Source organism: Pelobates fuscus, chromosome 3 (assembly GCF_036172605.1).
Source record: "Pelobates fuscus isolate aPelFus1 chromosome 3, aPelFus1.pri, whole genome shotgun sequence".
Classification (NCBI taxonomy): Eukaryota; Metazoa; Chordata; class Amphibia; order Anura; family Pelobatidae; genus Pelobates; species Pelobates fuscus.
In genome coordinates, this window is record NC_086319.1 from 272690874 (window position 1) to 272712292 (window position 21419).

Below are 21419 nucleotides of genomic sequence, written 5' to 3' on the forward strand. Positions count from 1 at the left end.
TTACATACTGAGCGACTTACAGGTCATTAACACGCCCACTCTTCAACCAATACATGGTGCTCCTGCACTTGTTTATGAGAGATTTAATGTGTCGTCAAGTGTTACACTTGTCTGAACACGCGAATTGTCCAAATGCCAAAAAGGGACAAGCTTGTAAATTTGCTTTCCACATCACTTAGTCCCTCACAATATGAACTTATCAGCTTCTGTTTCTAGATCATAACATTTGCAAGAGCAGAATTCCTAAACCATCCTGTTCCTGCATGTAGGTTTTATTTCAGTAAGTGATGCACCACATTTGCAACTCTAATGTACTATGCGGTAACATTTAGACTCTATAAAAAAAAAAAAAATAATACAAAGTCAGACTGGTGGGTTGAATAGTGCGATTTTATTTTGGCTTCACCAGTAACAAGATCAAAACAAATCAGTGAAATTGATTCTATATAGGACAGGCTTTCAGCCTGCATTGTGACAACCTTTTAGATTACCAGAGTAACCTTCATCCACTGATATCTCCCATCTAATTTCAGATTCTTTATAAGAGGGGCAATTGTGCAACCTTATTGGGGAGAGAACAAGAAAAACAAAAAGCAACAAGACTCGAGATCTGTACACATCCTGCACAGCTCAATGTGATGGGTCCACATTTTAAGAAAGTGAGGGTTTAAAAAAAAAAAAAAAAAAAAAAAAATTTACAACAAACTCTTGTAAGCCACCTTTACAAAACATTAAACGTAAGATTTGATTCGGTTCCTGCACGATATGCACTGGTATTTAGGTGGTACAGCTTTACCCAATCTACTCCCAAAAATTCTGGTAGTGAAAAAGGGGGGCTACTTAGATAACATTAAGCCGTATCCCCAAATTATACAAAAACATAGTAGGCCCTGGCCCTGTATGTGATATAAAACAAAATGAGCAAAACATTTAAAGTTGAATTAAAAAAGACTTACAAGCCATTCTATATACAAAGGAGACAATAATACTGAGGAATGATTGGTATTTTTACAAAGGTAGATTGGGTTCATGTTATGTTCTGAAGCAGTTTTACAGCACAAAAAGGGGGTGGCCTGGCTTATATCTAGTGCCATTCCCCCTACCCCAGCATGTTTAACCTTTTCCCTAGCACAGCAGAAGCATTGCATATTATGGATCACTAGATCGGAGCCCCTCTCAAAGGTGAGGTGTAGAGAAGCCACTGACATGTGTTGCTATGTTGCATCATGGTGTTGCTCTGATTGGCTGCGTGCACTGTATTGGTGGTCCTGAGAGGCAATTTTGGGCAGCCGTTTGATCACACACGAAAAATGGCATATTTAAAAAGGGCCATGATGCCAGCACTGATTAGGCCGGAGATTGGCACTGTGACAAACCAGGCCAAGAAGATATTTCTGAAGAGTCTCCAGTCCACAGCTTTCTTGGATCTTAACCACCCTACGGATACTACGGAGCCCACCTGCAAGGCACAAGAATTACAACTCAGATTTTGGCTGTAATAATGTGATAACACACTCACGCACAATGGTTTGTAAAGTAGTTAACATTAGAAGGATGAGTGTTCCTTTGGGGCATGCAACCGAAAATACATAAAATAAAACAAGCAAGCAAACAACCAAAACATTTCCCTAATGTGTGAGACATGCAAACACAAAGGATTATAGGGTGACTTGCAGCTTAGAACCAAGGTTGTTATGGATAAAAACAGTCATTAACTTTCACATTTGTATGGTTACCGCTTTATACACTGGAGACTTTCCCCTCCTTTTCTGGATTATTAGCAGAAGCATTCTGCTTACCTTGCAGTGAGTTGTACTGATTGGAAGTCCAACGTTTGAAGCAATCACGACAGTAAGAGCAGATGCCAATTCAATGCTGAAACCACTGAAAGCAGAAAAATAACATTGTTACTAAAAGATTTCCCCCTATCTTTACATGAATCGATTTAAGTAGTTACTGCACTTCTATTGTAGATGCAATTTCTATTTATATAGTTGTTTTGAATAGTACGTTTTTATTTCTTGAGCATCTAAAGTTTTTATGCATCCAGCTTTATCGGGGTGTGATATTTGGGGGCAAAAAAAAACACCTCCCTGGCGGTCAGAGAGTTAAAGGGAATCTATATTCACCAAAACAACTTTAACTTAATGAAGCAGTTTTGGTGTATAGATCATGCCCCTGCAGTTTTACTGCTCAATTCTGTCATTTAGGAGTGAAATCACGGTGTATAAATCCCAATTCACACCTTCCTGCATGTGACTTACACAACCTTTCTAAACACCTGGAAAGAGTCATAATGTTTACACTTCCTGTATTGCAAACTCTGTTTTATGTAGAATTTTTTTTATTTTTATCTTCTGTTCTGTTAATATGCTAGATCCTGCAGGAGTATCCTGTATGTAATTAAATTTCAATTTACAGAGTAGGAGATAAAAACTTTTAAAGTAAGTTACATCTGATTTAAAATGAAACCATATTGTTTTCATGCAGGCTGTGTCAGTCACAGCCAGGGGAGGTGTGGCTAGGCCTGCATAAATGGAAACAAAAGTGATTTAACTCCTAAATGGCATAGAATTGAGCAGTGAAACTTCAGAGGCATGATCTATACACAAAATCTGCTTCATTAGACTAATGTTTTGGTGACTATAGTGCCCCTTTAAATGGAAGGGACAGAAGCACTGGACTAATGGGCACCTACTGTCCTCTTACAGTACTGCTCATTGAGAAACATAGTAAGGGCACGCTAGCATCTCCAGCACAGAGGGTTCTCAATGAGAAGCCTCTGATAGTGTATTCCACTCTGCAAGCCCTCATGTGAAAGAGGGAGGGCTTCCAGAGGCTGCAGCTTTTGCAACCTGCTCTATTCCCCCATTTAGACATGTAGAGAAAAAAAAAAAAAAAAAAAAACATACATGCATGTTTACTTTGGGATCTATATACTGTTAAACATTCAAAACCTCCAAATCTGGACAGTTTATTTTGTCACGGTCAGACATTCAAAGAACACCTTATTGATGTTATATTTGCTTTTGCTCCACACAAATCGTGGCTTTGAAAATTAGCCTGCCCACTCTAGTTAACAGGAAATACAAGCTATGAAATTTACTGGCATATTGCTCTGTTTTAAGTTCACTTTTTACAAAAACGTGCTTGTGTATCTAGTTTCTGTGAATGTTCTAGTAGCTGGTTTCCCCTTAAATACAACAACCCTTTCAAAAAGAAACTTACCTTGAAGGTGTGATAGGGGTTAGATCTTTGCCCATAGTTTGGATGACCCTGCGACCCCAAACCCAAAGACCAATGCAGATACCAACACCTCCATACAAGAGCAGCCAGATGGGTGTAGAAGCCTTCGTTGTTACATCACCAGTCATATAAACCAGGTACAAGGCAACAAGTGGTCCTATGGCATTGCTGTAAGATAGTCACATTAGCAAATAATAAAAATATAAATTAGGTTAAGAGCGAAAAAAAAAAAAAAACTACAATTATCAGAAACAGTAATGGAGTGGGGAGGTTAAAATCTTGAAAGCAAACATTTGGAATGTGTTGAATATGTATATTGGTGCCTTCACAAAGACATGTAGAGTAAATAAGAATTGCTAAACTTTCCAGGGAAGACAGGAGAACCAGTGTTTAGTACATATACCCTGGTTCAAGTCCCAAATTAGGGTTCCCATGCATCTTTAATTGGTCACGAAAAGTTGGAACAGAAATACAATTATTCAGGGCTCAGGCAACTGCCTATAAACCATTGTTTACTATAGGAGCCTTGCTTTTATATTGCAATGGAGACTACCCTTTGTCCATGGGAAGACTTTAATGCAGAATTTGTTTTATAGAACAGTGTAAAAAGTATATTGCCTGAAACTGACTATGTTGGCAAATATATCAGTGTATGTAATAAAATGTAAACTACACTAGTTGACACTTTTACTAGCACAGGTTGTTATATAGATCGTCATCTAGCTCTAGATCCATCTCAAAATATACAGGTTTTGTGACTGACCTGACATCATTTCCACCATGAGCAAAAGATCCAAAGCATGCAGTTAGAATTTGAAGGAACTGGAACAGAAGAGACACCTCAGGCCTGTCCTGGTCATGCCACTCTCCCAGAGAGGAGTTGCTGCTCTTTGTGTCCACAGCTCCTTCTTCTGTGTTCCCTTCTTCTTGCTCCTCGACTCCAGTATCCTTGTGTGCATCAGCCACAGCATTGCAATAACTGGTGTAACTGTCCATACGAATCCTCTTCTTCCCATCTGCTCCCTGCCAAGTGAGTTTCTCTGCCTCTTCAGGTCGTGCTTCAGGTTCCCGTGTCCGGAAGGAGTCTAGTGGCATCCCACAGATTGCCATGGTGTATGAGGTGTAACTGTTGTTCCGGCGCAAGGGCTTCTCGCCAGAGTCTCCCATACAATCTCCTACTTTGGCCAGGTGCAGCTTGTGAAGCAACTCTTTGTACAAGCCAGAATCCTTGTGTACGGTGTGATACTGATATTGACCGCTTGAATTCATCTGGTTGCTAACGGTTTGGTTAAATTGCACGTGGTTCCCACTTGGCAGCTGCACCACTCCTAGAACAACCAGAACATCACTTTAGTATAACTATTAAACTAGGAAATAATATAATGAAGGAAGCTATTGACTGCTGGACCATCCTGTAGCAGGCTAATTGATCCATGTACTGGGGCACCAAAACCATACACAAACACTAAACCATACACAAGAAGCTACCTCTCATGGTAGAGTTTTGTGGAATCAATGAATATATGCAACATCACACACGTTCAGTTGTACGTACTGATCAGATCAAAGATTAAAGGAACTGGATAATCACCATAACCATCAAAATGAAGCGCTTATTGTAACCAAAGGACCCTGCCACTTTACCTAAATGGGTTAAACTGGTTGAGGTTACCAGCGCCAGACCTCCCTTTCCCCAGCAACAATCAGCTTAGATTGAAATTCAGGAAGTGTTGCAGATTGGCTAGAGAGGCAAGCAGATGCTCTAAGCAAATCATTAGCTCCTCATAAAAAATTTAAAAAAGGGAGGTACTGATTTGATTACAGTTTAACCATATTCAGGTAAGAAAAACACACCAAAGACCTCTGGACATCACAACATTTTCGATGAAGTTATGGTGGTCATACAGTTCATTTACAAAAACGTGTGATGACTGCTTTTGAAGCTTACTGTAGTTAATAGAAGGATCAACATATTTAGGACAGAAGGTCAGATATTGTACCAAAGCAAATATTTCTAGACCAGCTTCCAAATTACTATGCTTTAACCTACTTCCAGACAATGTTTATGACTACCACCCATGGCACTTCTGGATTTACGCCAATACATACTTCAGTATAAGTGGTTTGAAATTATAAACCATTTGCCAGTCACGTTAATCACATGCTTGTGCAATAATAGTGTATACTGTAAAATGTCGCATGCTTTATTGTCCGAAGAATGTAGGTAAGAGGCAAACACAGCATGCACTTCACATGTCTTGCCAGTCATGTGACATAACGTGATAATCTTTTGTAAGTCCATCTAATAAAGTACTCAAAGGAATGCATTTTCCTATGAGCCGTTTTAGATTGTAAGCTTGTTTGAACAGGGTCCTCAGACTTCCTGTTAAAGGGACCCCAACCATTAAAACAACTATATCTGATCTGTATGCAGTGAGTTGGTCCCTTTTCTTAGCCAAAGTAAACATTATCACTTCTCAAACTGAAAGCCACTAGAGACACTCCCACTTGCAGACATTTTAATTTCTTTGTACAGCATAGAGAAGCACTAAATTCAATTCTTTATGAGAAGCATTTAATTTACAGAGAGCTTGGATTTTCACTTATGTATAGGCCCCCCAATACTATGAGAAGAATCTGCTTGAACAATAGATGGTAGCAGTAGACCATCAGGCTACTGCAAAAGAAGACTGCCTTATGTTCTATGACTATTTTTGTACATCTGCACCTACAATGGAACATTTCCATTTTAAAAATAGAATATTCTTTAAAAAAAAAATAATTATGTTTTATCTCTTATTTGCCTCTACTGAAGAGTAGCACTAAAGACTCACCATTTGTAGACTGATCAATGTTTGTTTCCATGCTCCGAGCTTTCTCTCTTTCTGGTACTTCATCATATTCACCCATTTTGAAAGAGACCGTCTTCTCCTCTGTGGCCCTTGATGGTACGGACACAGACACCACGTCCAGAATGTGCAGTTTCGTCTCGACTGTGATTTCTTGGTCAATAGGCAGCTTCACATCTTCTTGATCCTGCTTCAGGATGGGACGACAGAGTTCTCTGCTCTTGTCCATCAGGGGGGATTCAGAAGGGCTGCTTTTAACCTCCCCTGTAATATTTGAGGAATATGAAACTTTAAGGAAAATATTTTAAGGTCATACAGAGCAACAGCAAAAAGTTTGTCAAAAAACAAGTCTTAAAACCACACAATAAAAAAAAAACAACCAAACAAACCTCAAAACACAAATGTATGCTTACGTTCAATTTTCTTCTTCATTCTTGGGCAGATGAAGAACCAGACAAACAAGGCACAGATCAATGCACACCCCACAGAGATCAGGATTACACCCCATAAGGGAATCTTGTCAAACCCCAACACTGAAAGGGAAGAAAGATAAAAACAATGAAACCTAACTTTAAACTATTCCATCCAGCCGAGCATATTACAAAGGAAAAATGCCCATGGATAAACAGCTGCCTCCTTGAAAGCTTGTTTTACAAAGCCCAGGCAGGAGAGAGGAGCACACCTGCATCTAATCCAGCAACGTTGGTGCTACAATCAAGATTGTTAATTGTTGTTCATCTAACAATTAAAATTTCTCATGATCTTCTGCGTGTGAATCATTACTGTAGTTCCCTGAAAACATGGAGGCTGCAAAAATAAATTTCACTATCTTTGTGCAAACCAAAAATAAAATGTTACTGTTGATTCCAGTAGAAATCGATCACAATTTATAAAAAAGGCACATCAAATGCAATAACTAAAAGATATATGCAAGAAACCCAAACCGAATGAAAAATAAACAGATGCATATATTAAAAATGTATGATTTTGAGAGACGTGAAATTAACTACTGAATTTCTGATTTTGCAGAGGACAAAAGCAGAAATACAGCTTTCAGTGGGCAGACTATTGCCTATAAAAAAAATAAATCAAACAATGTATATTTATACACACAAAAAGGGTAGCTATACATACACACACACACACACACACACACTTTATCCAGTTCTACAAATTTGCAAACATATGAATCGATTTTTTTTTTTTTAAAGGAAATCACTTTTCAGCAAATATGAGGATTCAGTTCCACCACATGGTCAGATCACGTTAAGCACACTACTTCATAGTACCCCAATATCAGTGGGTCCTACACCAATGTTAATGTGGGAGACATAATGCTAGTGCCAAATTTTAAAAATGATTACACACACACCTCTTACAACAGATCAAATACACATTAACTCATTTATCACCATCTAATTTGTCTCACATAAAAATTACCATCGATATTGGGAAAGTGTGTAGCGGCAGGTTTAACATGTGGCGGAACCGATTCCCCTTATTTGCTTGCTGAGATAGGCAAATTTAAGTGGCCTTGTAAAATGAAACTATTTTGTGTGCGCTGTTCCTTAATCTGTATTTTCTATACATTGGTCTATACAGCCGCACCACTGCTGTATTCCCTATTTTTAACATACTTTTGTCAGGCATTTAGGTCCTCACGCAGAGGAAAGATAAGCAACTATTGTCACATTACAATGCATACAGATTTACACTGCATCCTTGTATCAGGGATTACACAAAGTGTTAAAGGAGGAGCCAAGCGATGTGCATTATCTCAGTCAGGCAGTAGAGACAACTCCCAAGGTCACCTGCCATGGCCAAATTGCCAATATGTTTGGACAGAAAGTCCAAGTCTGCAAATATGGAGCTCAAGATTATAAGCACAAAGTGTGACTTCTTGAGATAAGCTCTTTCATACTTAAACATTTAGAAAAATGATTTAACCCCTTAAAGACACATGACATGTGTGAAAGGTCATGATTCCCTTTTATTCCAGAAGTTTGGTCCTTAAGGGGTTAAACACCAAGGGAACCAAAACACTGAATATGCAGATCTACTTTGGATGTCAGCAAGTGGTACCAAACATACAAAACGGGAAGTAGTTCACTTTTTTACTAAGCTGTTGAAACTGCTTCTCCTTTGTAATATAGGGCAAATTTACACACAAACATTTACACTGAACACTGGTTTTAAAGTCACAAAAACTGGCCATGCCAATTAGGTGAAAATGGAACTGAACAAACATTTTGTAACAAGGCAGATCACTGAACATTTTACATACACCAGGGCTCAAAATTACGACTAGGCACTAGGGAGTGGAAATTCAGCTCTTGCAAGTAGAAATTAATTCCAGGCTTGCAGTGGCAAGTAAAATGTTACATTTTAGGCTCCAACACCACCACTTAATTGTTTACACTGTACAAACTTATAGTGTCAGGAAAACAAGCTAATTTGCCTGGCATTATAGCTTCCCCCTCTGTCAACAAACCACTTCTGTCACTTACCTAGGTCCAGAACCAATGTCCCTCGGCGCTGGCTCAGCTCCACCCATGCAGACTGTGGTGAAGACCTAATGCACATGCGCAGCGATGGTCACGCTCGCATTAGTAAATACTTTCCTATGAAGAACAGGTGACGCTGAAAGTCCTCATGCATAGCGTGAAGCCCATCTACCCGGAAGCCCCTCTAGTGACTGTCTGGTACCTTGCAGGTAATTATTGCAGTTTATAAAATGCTCAGGGTTAAGGGTGATGGGAGTTTGCACCCAGTCCACTTGAATGCGTTAAAGTGGTCTGGGTGCCTACCGTGTCCCTTTAGTGACTGCCTCACAGACCCCATTAAAATCATGAACTGCAATCAATTGACTGATGGTTGATCTCATAGCAGTTTTATTAGTTTTGAATAAAGTAGGACTTTCAAAAAAATAGGGTACACTTTAGAGATGACTTAATGGTTACTTTTTTGGCAGATACAATCTCTAATGAATACACAATTCATTACTACGGTACTTCAATTAAAAGATCGGTTTTGCAAATAATGGATATGTGATCTCCTTTAAACATTTTATGGACCCCTTACTAAAAATGATGCTGGTAAACTTTATTACAAAAGATAACAAGCAATATATTTTGCATCAAGCTTCCAGTGTAACAAGTAGCAGACACCCTACAAATAAAACACTTTCAGCTTCCTTGGCGATCTCTGTATTTTATCAGAAGCGTAAAATATTCTTAAATTGCAGAGGATGCCTCACGTGTCCACAGAATTTCCATGGAGCCAGATATTGGCATTGGGCATGGAGTACTCTTTATTTTGGATGTATGCTAGTGAGCCACTACTGGTATAGCTCAAACATTATTGTATTTTAGCCAGTATATTCTAGTGGCTTCCATATGGTCAAGTCAGCCAAGGAAATGTGTTCTGCTTACTATATAGGGTTAATTACGGCTTTTCATGAAAAAAATAAATAAAACTGCTCAGTGTATACCACATGGCTACAAGGATGGACTTTGTCCAAGAAATGAGAGGAGAATTACACACGCCATGAAAAAACAAAATATATACACATTCACCGAGCCAACAGACGCAATTCTGGTGCTCTACAATGGGTTAAAAGTGTAGTGGCAGCCAAATAAGAACTGGAGTGTCCCTGGCATAGTAACAATACGAGTCAAGCAGAGTCCCAGGACAGGACTAGGAATAAATGCAAAAAAAAAAAAAAAATGTGTTTGTGCACCACTCTGCTACTTTGGGTCTCACCTGGGCTCATAACTTAATATGATAAACCTGATGGGGTGGTAAAGCATAGACTAAATTAACAAAAATATAAATTTAAGAAAGTTAAAATATTAAAAAAAAAATTAAATAAAAGGGAAATCCAATAAATGAGGGAGTAAATGAATAGAAGAAAAGAAATTAAAAAAAAAAAAAAAAATTCTTCTGCAGGATCTTCAGTCACGATATTGCTGAATGGGAGCTGCTGGGAATAGGGCAGTGGAAACTTAATTGCGTTGCTGAACGAGTGGGGAAGAAAGGGCTGTAGAGATTTATGCGGGGTGGTTAACTAATTAAATTAGAACGGTCAGCATACACTAGCCTGCAGCCTTCTGTGACCGGCACAGGCCAGCAGACATCTAGAAGAGGAGATGGTTTCTGTAAAGTAAAAAGTGGTAAATTGTGGGTTTAATGGTGGGCTCACTGGTAAAGGCCAAAGATACTAGACCAAAAGCTTAGTATAAAAGTTACTTACGGGGTGCACCAGTGTACATGATGGAGAAGAGATTGATGCCGATCGTGGTGGCGTAGAAGACTGGAAGAGCTCTCAATCCATTGGGAACCGGATCTGCCTAAGAAAGAATTTTTATAGGTCATGTGGGCCAGAACAGAACATTCAATTCCAGTTTCTTGCTGCAGTGTTAAAAAGCTAGACCCTTTCACTCCTTCAGCCACGCCATCCACAACCTACGTTATAGCATGCGACTACTACATGTCATTGGATAGGTTTACATGCAGCATGTTGATTATCTGCCACATCAGATCAAAGATCAGCAATACTGTGCCAAGACAGGCTACTGCTTGCAGCAATCATACATTCCAGAATCCTCTGTACTATTCCTGATGATGGCATGAAATGCACCCATCATACAGTAATAAAATGTTAAATGTCCTCTAGCAACAAAAGGGAAATAAGCTGCAACACACAAGTAATGCTTTTCTTTTTCCAGAGACATAATTTAGATAAACCAACAGGAACACAGCTAGAAATACAGATTGCCTATACTTCCCTCTGACCATTAAAACCTTCTCCAGTTCTCATTTTAAATCCAATCCTGTTCGTCTAGTTCTAAGTAAGAACACTGATAACTCGCAATTTGTTTCACAATCTAAACAATTTAAGCTTTGAGGTTGTATTTGAGTAATTCTCAGCTAGGGTCATGTACATTGTGTCCAGCATGCAAGAAGTAGATTACATTTAAATCTTTTGATACATTAGCAAATGTCAGTTTATGAATCATAGTCTTTAATCCCAGCACATTTGCAGGTCTCTTCGGCAACAGGCTCTCATGGGATTCCTAGGCAGCTTTATTTGAACCTCATGGAGCTTCTGCTATACGAGACTAAAAACCAAGTGTGCATGCACGCAGCGTGGTATTTGACAGAACAGAATTAAACATTTATCTTTACTGAAATAGAAAGCCACTGAGGTCCTGTATCACAGTTGTGCACCGAGAGCTAGATTTAACTTGTAAGTAATTCTGACTGCAGAATAGGTAATCATCAAGGCCTGTAACCAAGTACCAATATATGTATTTTAGTAGGGCACAGAACACACTCAAAGCATTTTATTTGCGTGTTCAATAACACTTACCATTAACTTTCAGGTGGATGACATTCTATTGCTGCCAGAGTTCTTATATTTTTATAATTCTTAGTAGCAGTCAAAATGTCAATCTCAAAGAGGTACTATACTCACAAAAACAACCTTAGCTTAAAGAAGCAGTTTTGGTGTCCCTGCAGTCCCACTGTTCAACTTGCTGCCATCTAGGAGTTAAAAAATCACTATTCATGCGGCCCTAGATGCACCCCTGTGCATGTGACTTGCACAGCCTTCCTAAACACTTCCTGTAAATAGTCATCTAATGTTTACACTTTTATTGCAAACTCTGTTTAAATGTAAAAGTTCTTATCTCCTATTCTTAATAGCTTGCTAGACCCTGCAGAAGCCTCCTGTATGTCATGAAAGTTCAATTTACAGAGCAGGACATAAAAACTTTTAAAGCAAGTTGTTCGGAATGCTGGTAGTTGAGATACCCGTTCGCTTTTGGTTTCACCTGAACTGCTAAAGGCCGAGTGATTATAACTCACAGTTCGGGTGTTGATTCAAACAAACATTCTCCAAAAGAAAATCCAGCATCCAAACATTAACCTAAACTAGATTAAGAGTACAACAGGAATTAATTTATGGCCGGTTTATATGAAAGTCCCCATGCAGGGGCATTCCCCACTGGACCTGAGAGAGGACTATGGCAAAGTACACTAATTACATTGGCTCTCAGGTCCAGGACACTCCCACACAACAGGATAATCGAGTCAGTAACTGTACTAAACTCCATTATCTCCAGGCACAGAAAAAACACATTTTTTTTTTTTTTTATTCTTTATTTTATTGTGCAAATAGTATTGTACAGCTGGGTACGCCACAACAGCGATACCATGTTTAATAATAACAGACGTGAACAATGTCATAGCATATAGAGGCAGTGCACATTTTATATATTATAGGAACATGCTGATAAGAGCGGAGGTTAGTAGGTGAGAAAGTGAGAACAGCTTAGCATTTTAACGATCTGATAAATATGACGGTTTGATCTTAGGTAGGCAGCATTATAGTACTACAGGTTACTGAGGTACCAGATGGGTATACTCGTATACTAATATATCATATTGGGCTAAGTAAATATGCAGAATCAATAAGTAGTTAAATGGATCGGCTCGCTAGTGCGTAGCTGTTAAGCAGCATTCTGATGAGCCTGTACAGCATAGTCGAGGCAGAAAATAAGCGGTAAGCCGCACATCTTGCTTGACCCCCTTGGTATTCTGTCAGTTGACTGCATATGCAGTAGATCTCCCCTTGCGTTACCCTGTGCCGTCGTAAATGAGAAAAATAAAATAAAAATTATAACAGCCGAGGTGTGTGGAAGTCGGGGCGTAAATAATTGGTAGGAAAAAGTAGTGACTCGTGGCTGGTAAAGCCATTGGGCCCGGCTACCCTGCCAAGTCCCTGCTGCTAGGTGCACTTAGCAAATGGAGATAGATAAACAAAACATTGCACTTTGAGCAATTTCTTTGTGTGTATGCCATTGAGCAGGGTATTGTGCAGGGTCGAGGTTGCCAGTAGTGTGTGCATTGTGGTCTCGTGTAGTCAGATTGTGTGCCTTTCGCAGTGTCAGTCATATAAGGCTGCCGGGTGAGTGGGCGCCAGTTGCCTCTCGTGTGGGGCCCTCTGGTTGTTCTAGAGGGGTGTAGTGTGTGGGAGCAATGTGGCATACCTACGGTGGAGACAACATACATAAATATATAGTGCATACTAGGGGAAATAAACATGCAACAGGAGAAATCAAAACACAAAATATCACAAAACAACCCATTGTATTATGGGTCTGGAGTCCTCTTTGCTTCTTTCGCATAGCGGTATTTTGGGGGGGGGGTGGATGAGCGATAAATACTCAACGTGTGGATCTATGGGCCTTGTGTGGATCGGGCCTCCGGAGTGATTGAGTCCCGCACTGGGCCTGTGATAGGCTAACACTCAGAAAGTCAGGTCTTGGCTCTGTCCTGTGAGCTCTGGGTGGCCCGTCTGGGTACAAATTCCGTCGCGGTTTCCGGGTTCCAGCTGTGGGTTGGTCGCTGTACTGTCTTCGGTGCTTCGATGGTAAGGAGGTGTTGGGGAATGTCCAATTGCTGCAGGACCGTATCGGCTTCCCGGAGGTCTCGGATGATGTGAGTTGCAGTCCCGTGAGTGACTGACAGGGCGCGTGAGGGGCGCCATCTGTAGCTGAGGTTGTGCTTCTGTAGGAGGGTGGTAAGCGGTCGCATCTCCCGGCGCCATGCTAAGGTGCTGTAGCTCAGATCCGCATAGAATGTCAAGTCCATGCCTTCGAAAGAGTAAGGTGAGTTGCCACGCAGTGCATTTAGGAGGGTTGCCTTGTCTCTCCCTCTAACAAGCTTGACGATTAAGTCCCTCGTGGCTGAGGTTGGTGCCTGGGCAGGTTTGGGTACCCTGAATATGCCCTCTATCTCTATTGATTTGGACAATTTTGGTGTGAGCAGGGCCGAGAGTAGTCGCCTTACCACGTGCGGGAGCTCCGCTTCAGGTACGTTGTCAGGGACCCCCCTGACCTTTATGTTGTTCCGACGGCAGGAGTCTTCCAAGGTTGCGAAGCGCCTTTCGTATGAGCCGTGCAGTTGTCGCAGGTCTCGAACCTCCTGTTGGAGGGTAGTGATCTGCTGTTTGGATGAGAGTGAGGTGGTCTCCAGGGCCCCTATTCTGCCGGTCAGGCCTTTAAATTCTTGGCGCAGCGTGGCCATGTCTGCCTGGAGGGTCTTTTGCAACTCTGCTAGCAGTTCTTTCAGGAGTGCGGCCATCACCGGAGTGGAGTCCGGCTGTGTTGTTGGGATCCGCGGTGTGGGAAGCGCTGGAGCTGGTAGGTATACCTCATCGGTTCCACATGAAAAGTCGTCCGAGAGGTCTGAGCAGTCCCCAGTAATGGCCGCCATCTCTGGCCCTTGAGCTCCACGCGCCTGCCGCCACATCTCTCCTATGTTCATGCCCATTCGGGGCGCTTCTTGTCTCGCTTTTTTTGTTTTTTTCCCCATCTGGGTTTAGAGTTCCCAGGAGAGCTGTCAGGCCCTGTTGGTCCGGTCTGGGTAACAGAAAATTGGGGTGTTTGTCGGCTTTGTAGTGCGGAGCTCCAAACGCATGCGACCATTCGCTTTGGCAGTCAGACCGGAAGCCCCAGAAAAAAAACACATTTTAACAGCCTGCAAGTATCCCTAAAACACATGGAAACCCCACAAGAGTCACATTCCCTGATGGTCCCCCCCGATCAGGGCTACCAACATATCCAAAAATCACCCAGATCGGTTCAGGATTTACATGGAAGTCAATTTTGACCAACCGTGCACATGGCCCTATGCCCAAAACCGCTTCAACGCTCTGCGCAGCACTAAGGGCCGCAAGATTTACACAGGTAGCTGAAGGGACACTAAACACTCGCTGCAATACACACACACACCCTGTCTAAACACACTTCATCCACTACATGTGGCATGTATATTTTGTGCCTTTACCTTTAGAATTAGTTTATTTTTTCAAATGGTAAATGTACAGAATATCGTCAAGTTATCTGCCAGAAAGTGTAGATTATCGGTATCTGCTCTTAAAAAAAATATAGTATCAGTCGATCCCCAACATGAACGGAGCCTTTTAAAGTGCATTGGGCAAGTTATATTGCAGGTCCCATAATCCTGAGGCAGGCAAGCAGGCTCCTGCAGGACCCAGTGGCGAGGGTCAGTTCGTCACACAAGTTACATCCAATTGAAAATGAAACCATGGTTTTCACGAAGGCTGTGTCAGACAGACACACAAAAAGACTGACTGACAGCCTCTATGTGACAAAGACTGTCAGTCACACATGATCACAGACAAACCATCCTCCCCCACACATATACAATAATTACATTCAGTACTTCAGAGATCCACACAGCCTCCCTACCTTGGTCTGCGAAGGCTGGAATGGATCATCTGTCCCTGGTAGCTAGCGGTTGCTGCTGGGCTGGGATCTCTCTGCTCTTCCTGCACAAGTCCCTTGCGTGCTCAGCAGTAATGCCAACACCGGGAAAATGTCATATCCCGGCGGCCGGCGCTCTGCAGGGCACACGAGGGAACTGTGCAGGAAGAGCACAGACCGGCTGCCTGCCTCACTGTCCGGCAGGCAACAGGGCTGCATGTGGCCTGGGCATCCTTGTTCTAAATACTTTAGACTTGAAAAGGGAAGTTCGCCTGAAAAGGGGTGAAGTGTGTGTTTAACATTATATAAAAAGTTGGCTCTGCCTAACCACTCTATAAAGCTGTAAATACCTTCCAGCCTTGATTCACAAACCCATCTTTACAAGCAAAAACTCAGACTTCATTTTCTCTAGTCACTACCCAACCAGGTGAATTCTAAATTTACAGCACGCTCCTCTCCAGCTGCTTGAGATTTCACTCAATTCTCTCCCCTCACACATTAACAATAGCTGTTGGACAGTGCTGCAGAATATGCTGGAACTTTCTAAATGCCAGTAATAAACATTTCAAAATATACAAAACCAGTATCAAGAAGATGAGATTTAGAAGCAGAATGTACCCACTTTTCAAGACTAGGCCGGTGACTCGCCATTGTGACAAACTGAAGCTTCACATACAAGTCAAAAGGGTACCAGATAACTTCTGAGAGGGGGTTAACCCCTAGTGAAGAATATTCACTAATAATGCACAAAGAAAAGAGGGAGAGTAGGAGAAAAACAGGATAAAGATAGAGTATCCTTGGGAGTGGGGTTCCCTACTAGTAACGCGAAACAGGGTATATACACCAGAACATAAAGTGCAACGTCTAAGCATAGGTATTGAAACTTAACTCTTAATAAAGGAGAGAGAGAGTCTGGAGTGCCTGGATTAAGGTAGAGTATCCAGAGGAGTGGAGTACCTCACTGGTGATGGGAGACAAATGTATTTTAATCTTTAGCTCTATAACACGTGTGTTTGTTAGAGTTTTGCACCATTGTTCATTTTTTTTTTTTTTTTTTTTTTAACTATTATTAAAATAAACTCCATTGTACCACCCTAGTTTCCCATCACCAGTGGATTACTCTACTCAACTCTTAATAAGAAATCAAGTCTGGAGTGCCTGGATTAACCCCTTAAGGACCAAACTTCTGAAATAAAAGGGAATCATGACATGTCACACATGTCATGTGTCCTTAAGGGTTTAAGGTAAAGTTTCAAGAACTATGCTTAGAGGTTGCACTTTATGTTCTTGTATGTACCCTATTTCGTTTCCAGTTACTAGAACCCCACTCCCAAGGATACTCTATCTTTATCCTGTTTCTCCTGCTCTCCACCTTTTCATTGTGAAGCTTTACATAAAAAGCCAAATATTAAGCTATATGTGGGTTTAATATGAAAGTGTATGCAGGGCAAAGTTCAGATGTATATATAATGGTCATATGACTTACACAGTTTAGTGAAGTTACATAGCGAGACCACAATAAAGGTAACCAATCTACTTGAAACAAAAAAGGTTGAGCATTCCAAGCAAATTACAATCAATGTGTGGTGTATAGCAGAACTGTATTACACCAACATAACAAGAATGTTCTCTATTCTTAAAAAATAGTGAACACTTCACCAATAATAAAAAAATAAAATAAAAAAATTCAGAGAAGTTCAGAGAGACCACCACAAACCAAAACACTGACTTCATACAAACAACTGGATCTGTGTTTTGCACATACAAATATTAGAATTCATGGCTGTGCTCTACTGGCTACTTTAATCCGTGTGTGTATCTATCTCTATATCTCTCTCTCCAAAAACACTTAAGAGCTATCTATCTGTCTTCATAGGATTGTAAAGGAATTGGGTGCAGAACCAATATTAAGATATACAGCAGTACTTCCCTATTGGGAGCTCCTGGCCCTTTAAACCCATTATAGAGTCAGTTATGAGCAGCAAGGTCTGTCAGCAAGATATGGAAATTAAACTGCAGATGAACACGCAATGGGGCAGAGACCATGTCAAACAGGCCAGTGCTGAAGGTTATATTAAACAATGTAATAAAACCTTACCTTCCGTAGGATGAACATTCTGACGAGGAAGAACAGGAGTGCAGACATGATGCCAGATAGAAGAGGTGATATAAACCAGGAGAGCACTATGTGGAGAGAGGAAAAAAAAACAAACAAAAAAAAAAAAAAAAAAACAGTTAGAAGAAGTCACATCACTCTTAAAATGGATTTAAAGCAGCAGTAATAACTAGAATACGCAAAGATTGGTGCAGATTAACCAGTGTATTATGGCATTTCATAGAATACAACTAAACATTAACTGCTCTTTCGCACATCTACATACTCTACAGCTACTGTTCAAGTCATACAATTCATATTAGATGCCTTTGGCTATAAAGTGTTTTTTGCCCCTGTTTATTTTTGCCATTTGTTTACTTCAGGAAATTTACCCCACGGATACTTTGCTTAAAGGGGCACTATAGACACCCAGACTACTTCAGCGACACGAAAGGTGTAGTGCAATATATTCAGAAGGAAGACTGCCCACTGTACAATCTTAGGAATTCAGAAGACAGCACCATGTCAAGGTTTAAACACAAGCATTTACTTTGGCACAATAATTACCAATGCGAAGCAACTCCGTCCACTTGACACCTTGCTGCCCTTTAGCAACAAGAGAGAAGCCAATGGTGGCACCAACAATACAGTGGGTACCAGAGATGGGAAGTTTCAAGAAAGAAGCCACAAGCTGCCACACAGCAGAACCTAAAATGCATAATTGGAAAAATGAAAACAAATGCATTAACAACCCCATTCATAACACATGGCAAGGCTAGCCTGCACCTGTCTAATCACTGATTAGAGGACCACTATAGGCACCCAGACCACTTCAGCTTAATGGAGTGGTCTAGGTGCCAGGTCCATCTATGTTTACATATGGGTTAATCAAGCCTCTAGTGGGTCTCATTGACAGCCACTAGAGGCGCTTCTCACAGTGAGAAGACGCCAGCGTCCATAGGAAAGCATTTAGAATGCTTTCCTATGGACTGACTGAATGCGCGCACGGCTCTTGCCGCACATGCACATTCAGCCGATGACATCGGGAGGAGGAGAGTCCCCAGTGCCGAGGGAGCCCAGCGCTGGAGAAAGGCAAGAGTTTGACCCCTTCCTCCCCTAAGAGCCCGGCGGGACGGGGGGGGACCTATTCACACTATAGTGCCAGAAAAAAAAAAGAGTTTGTTTTCCTGGCACTATAGTGGTCCTTTAACTACAACTCACATTACCTCAGTCTCCAGCAGGTTCGAGGCTAGTGGAAAATTCTGATGGTTGCAGCTCAGCAGCAACTGATGTTTACTAGCTGGCTATGCATTCCCAGGGTTAGCTAGTAGTGCAGAAACTGCTAACCTGAACTTCAACTCCCAAGATACACAATCATTTGGCGCCCATAATCCCCAACCGCTGAAATCATAGTCATGCCAACTGCATTGCAAGCTAGAGTGACAAAATGTTAGGACTGGACTAGTATCTTCATGAATAGCAAATCATTTTGTCCAGAGTAACAACATACTTTTAGTAATGATCTTGTTGAACACTCACCAAACATGGCACTGATGGAACCAGCCATTAATAGCTCCTGAGTATTGTTATACATGGTGACGTCAATCAGTCCTTTCCGGATTGTCTCACTCACTTTAGCCCCCAGCAACACAGATCCAACGGTCTCAAAGATAGATGCCAGAATGCAAGCCTGACGCAAGGTAACTACACCAGAGCCCACAGCTGTGCCAAAGGAATTTGCAACATCATTGGCACCAACAGAGAATGCCAGGATGAATGCAATGACAAAACCCAAAATCAGTAGCCAGAGGGATTGCACTAAGGGACCACTTGCCTGCCCAGTAATGGCACTGGTAATTGCACTAAAAGCGGTTGTTGATTCCATATTTACTTTTGGCTCAAAATTAAAAATCTGTTAAAAAACCAATAAAAAAAAAAAATATATGTAAACAAAAATTATGAGGTATGAAAATATTTCAATAAATTACTATAAAATTAAATAGGCAGTAAACTGAACAAGGGCCGAGTGACTCGGTCTAAAGTCTTTGCTATTTGCTACGTATGGGTATTTGCTTTCTAGAGTTCCTTTGGCTCTGGAGGGTTAGATATGAGAAAACTTCCATGGTGCACAAAACAGACAAACTGGCAGACTATTCATTCTGTCAATGGAAAAAAAGAGAGAAGACATTAATGAAAAGGAGGCAAATTGAGATTTGTGCATACAGGTTGCATAATACAGTTGATAGACAATTTAATTATAGAGTTATGAAACTTATGGCAACATTAGCAAGCATGTAGTAATAAAAAAAAAAAATATCACACTAGATTTAGGATTATGCGGATTATAAGAGCAATTGCAGATCAATGAAGAATCTCTTACAACACGATCATCACACTGACTGCAATCATTAGAAACTAGCTCAATAAGTTTAATACACTAAAATAAATCAGCTTGCAGCCCTAGAGTGAGGTTTTGGCAATTAATTAACAAGGTTAAAAGATTTAAACATAGGTGTTGCCGGTGGAACAAAGGAAGAGGTTTAGTCAAACTGAGACACACATGCTGTTATTCACAATAATAAAAAAAAAAACCATAACTATTCCTGTAGAATATTTAAAGGCTACCTCAATCCAGGTGATCTGTCTAGAGCAGGGATTAGCAACCTATGGCACTCAAGGCGTCCTTGCACAGCACGCAAGGCGGCCAGAGACAAAAAGGCTCTGGCCTATCAGAAGTCCCAGTGGGTCTTGAGATATTTGCTACTGCAAACAGAGCAGTGATTGCAGGTGATGTCAGATATTCAATTCACACATTGCAGCACATAGAGGAAGTGATCTCAGATCACTTCCTCCCAGCACTTTTGAATGGGAATCTGCACTGGATTAGAGCAGCCTGCAGCAGCTATCGCAGCTCCTGCACTTAACTGGTACCTTGCCAATCCGACCCCCACACTTTTAGATCTACACAGAGCTGCAGAAGAAGCCTCCTCCTTATACAAATAGAATCAGCCCACACACAAACACACGAGTAGCCCCTCATGCAATACCACAAGCAGCGCCACACAATGTGACATATCCAGACGCACAATTCCACAAACAGCTCCCATTCATAGGTATTATACACACCACAAACTACTCATGAACATACACAATATAATAGCCCACATAAGCACAAATATTAAAGGGACACTATAGTCACCTTGACCACTTCAGCTCAATGAAGTGGTCTGGGTGCCAGGTCCCTCAGGTTTTTTACCCTGCAGATGCAAACAGCAGTTTCAGAGAAACTGCTATGTTTACATTGCAGGGTTAAGCCAGCCTCTAGTGGCTGTCCAGAAGACAGCCAGTAGAGGCGCATCTGCGACGCTGGAGGCATATTATGCCTCCATCGCGCAGAGCGTCCATAGGAAAGCATTGAGAAATGCTTTCCCATTGACAGCTTGAATGCGCGCGCGGCTCTTGCCGCCCATGCGGCTCTGCTGACATCAGCAGAGGGAGCTGGTGGGGGAGGAGAGGTCACCAGCGCCAAGGGAGTCCGGCGCTGGAATAAGGTAAGCTGCTGAAGGGAACTCAGGGCACTATAGTGTCAGGAAAACAACTTTGTTTTCCTGACACTATAGTGATCCTTTAAGTTACAAAGCAACAGCAGCACCCATAAATAACAAGCAGAAACACCTCAATTTAAAAAATTGGACCAGCACATCAAGGGACTTCCAAATTCATTTGGCATTAGTACTACCAAAAGGTTGCCTACCCCTGATCTACAGCCTTTTAATGCAAGATAGTTTGTCTGCAGTACACCTGGTCATTGCATCACAAATTAGTGTGGCTCTAAATAAGACCCGACTGTCCGTTCCCGTCATATGGTACGTGTTCTGTGAGCATCTGTCCACTGACAATTGTGACAAATTCCTATATTCCAGATAATGCAGTGTA

General features: G+C 41.3%; 1 protein-coding gene across 4 annotated transcripts in view; it reads right to left on the minus strand.

Moving 5' to 3' along the window:
* Positions 1 to 372: 372 nt before the first annotated feature.
* SLC20A1 (solute carrier family 20 member 1) overlaps positions 373 to 21419 on the minus strand; it is a 29971-nt gene continuing 8924 nt past the window's right edge. For all 4 annotated transcript variants that reach the window (XM_063448570.1, XM_063448571.1, XM_063448572.1 and 1 more), the window contains 10 exons: positions 19023 to 19642; positions 18051 to 18191; positions 17487 to 17572; positions 10348 to 10444; positions 6509 to 6628; positions 6081 to 6359; positions 4010 to 4574; positions 3229 to 3414; positions 1800 to 1884; positions 373 to 1459 (listed from right to left, as the gene is read on the minus strand). In XM_063448570.1, the coding sequence (XP_063304640.1) occupies positions 1298 to 1459; positions 1800 to 1884; positions 3229 to 3414; positions 4010 to 4574; positions 6081 to 6359; positions 6509 to 6628; positions 10348 to 10444; positions 17487 to 17572; positions 18051 to 18191; positions 19023 to 19368 (2067 nt within the window). In that variant the 5' untranslated portion in view covers positions 19369 to 19642 and the 3' untranslated portion in view covers positions 373 to 1297. The remainder of the gene's footprint in view (positions 1460 to 1799; positions 1885 to 3228; positions 3415 to 4009; positions 4575 to 6080; positions 6360 to 6508; positions 6629 to 10347; positions 10445 to 17486; positions 17573 to 18050; positions 18192 to 19022; positions 19643 to 21419) is intronic.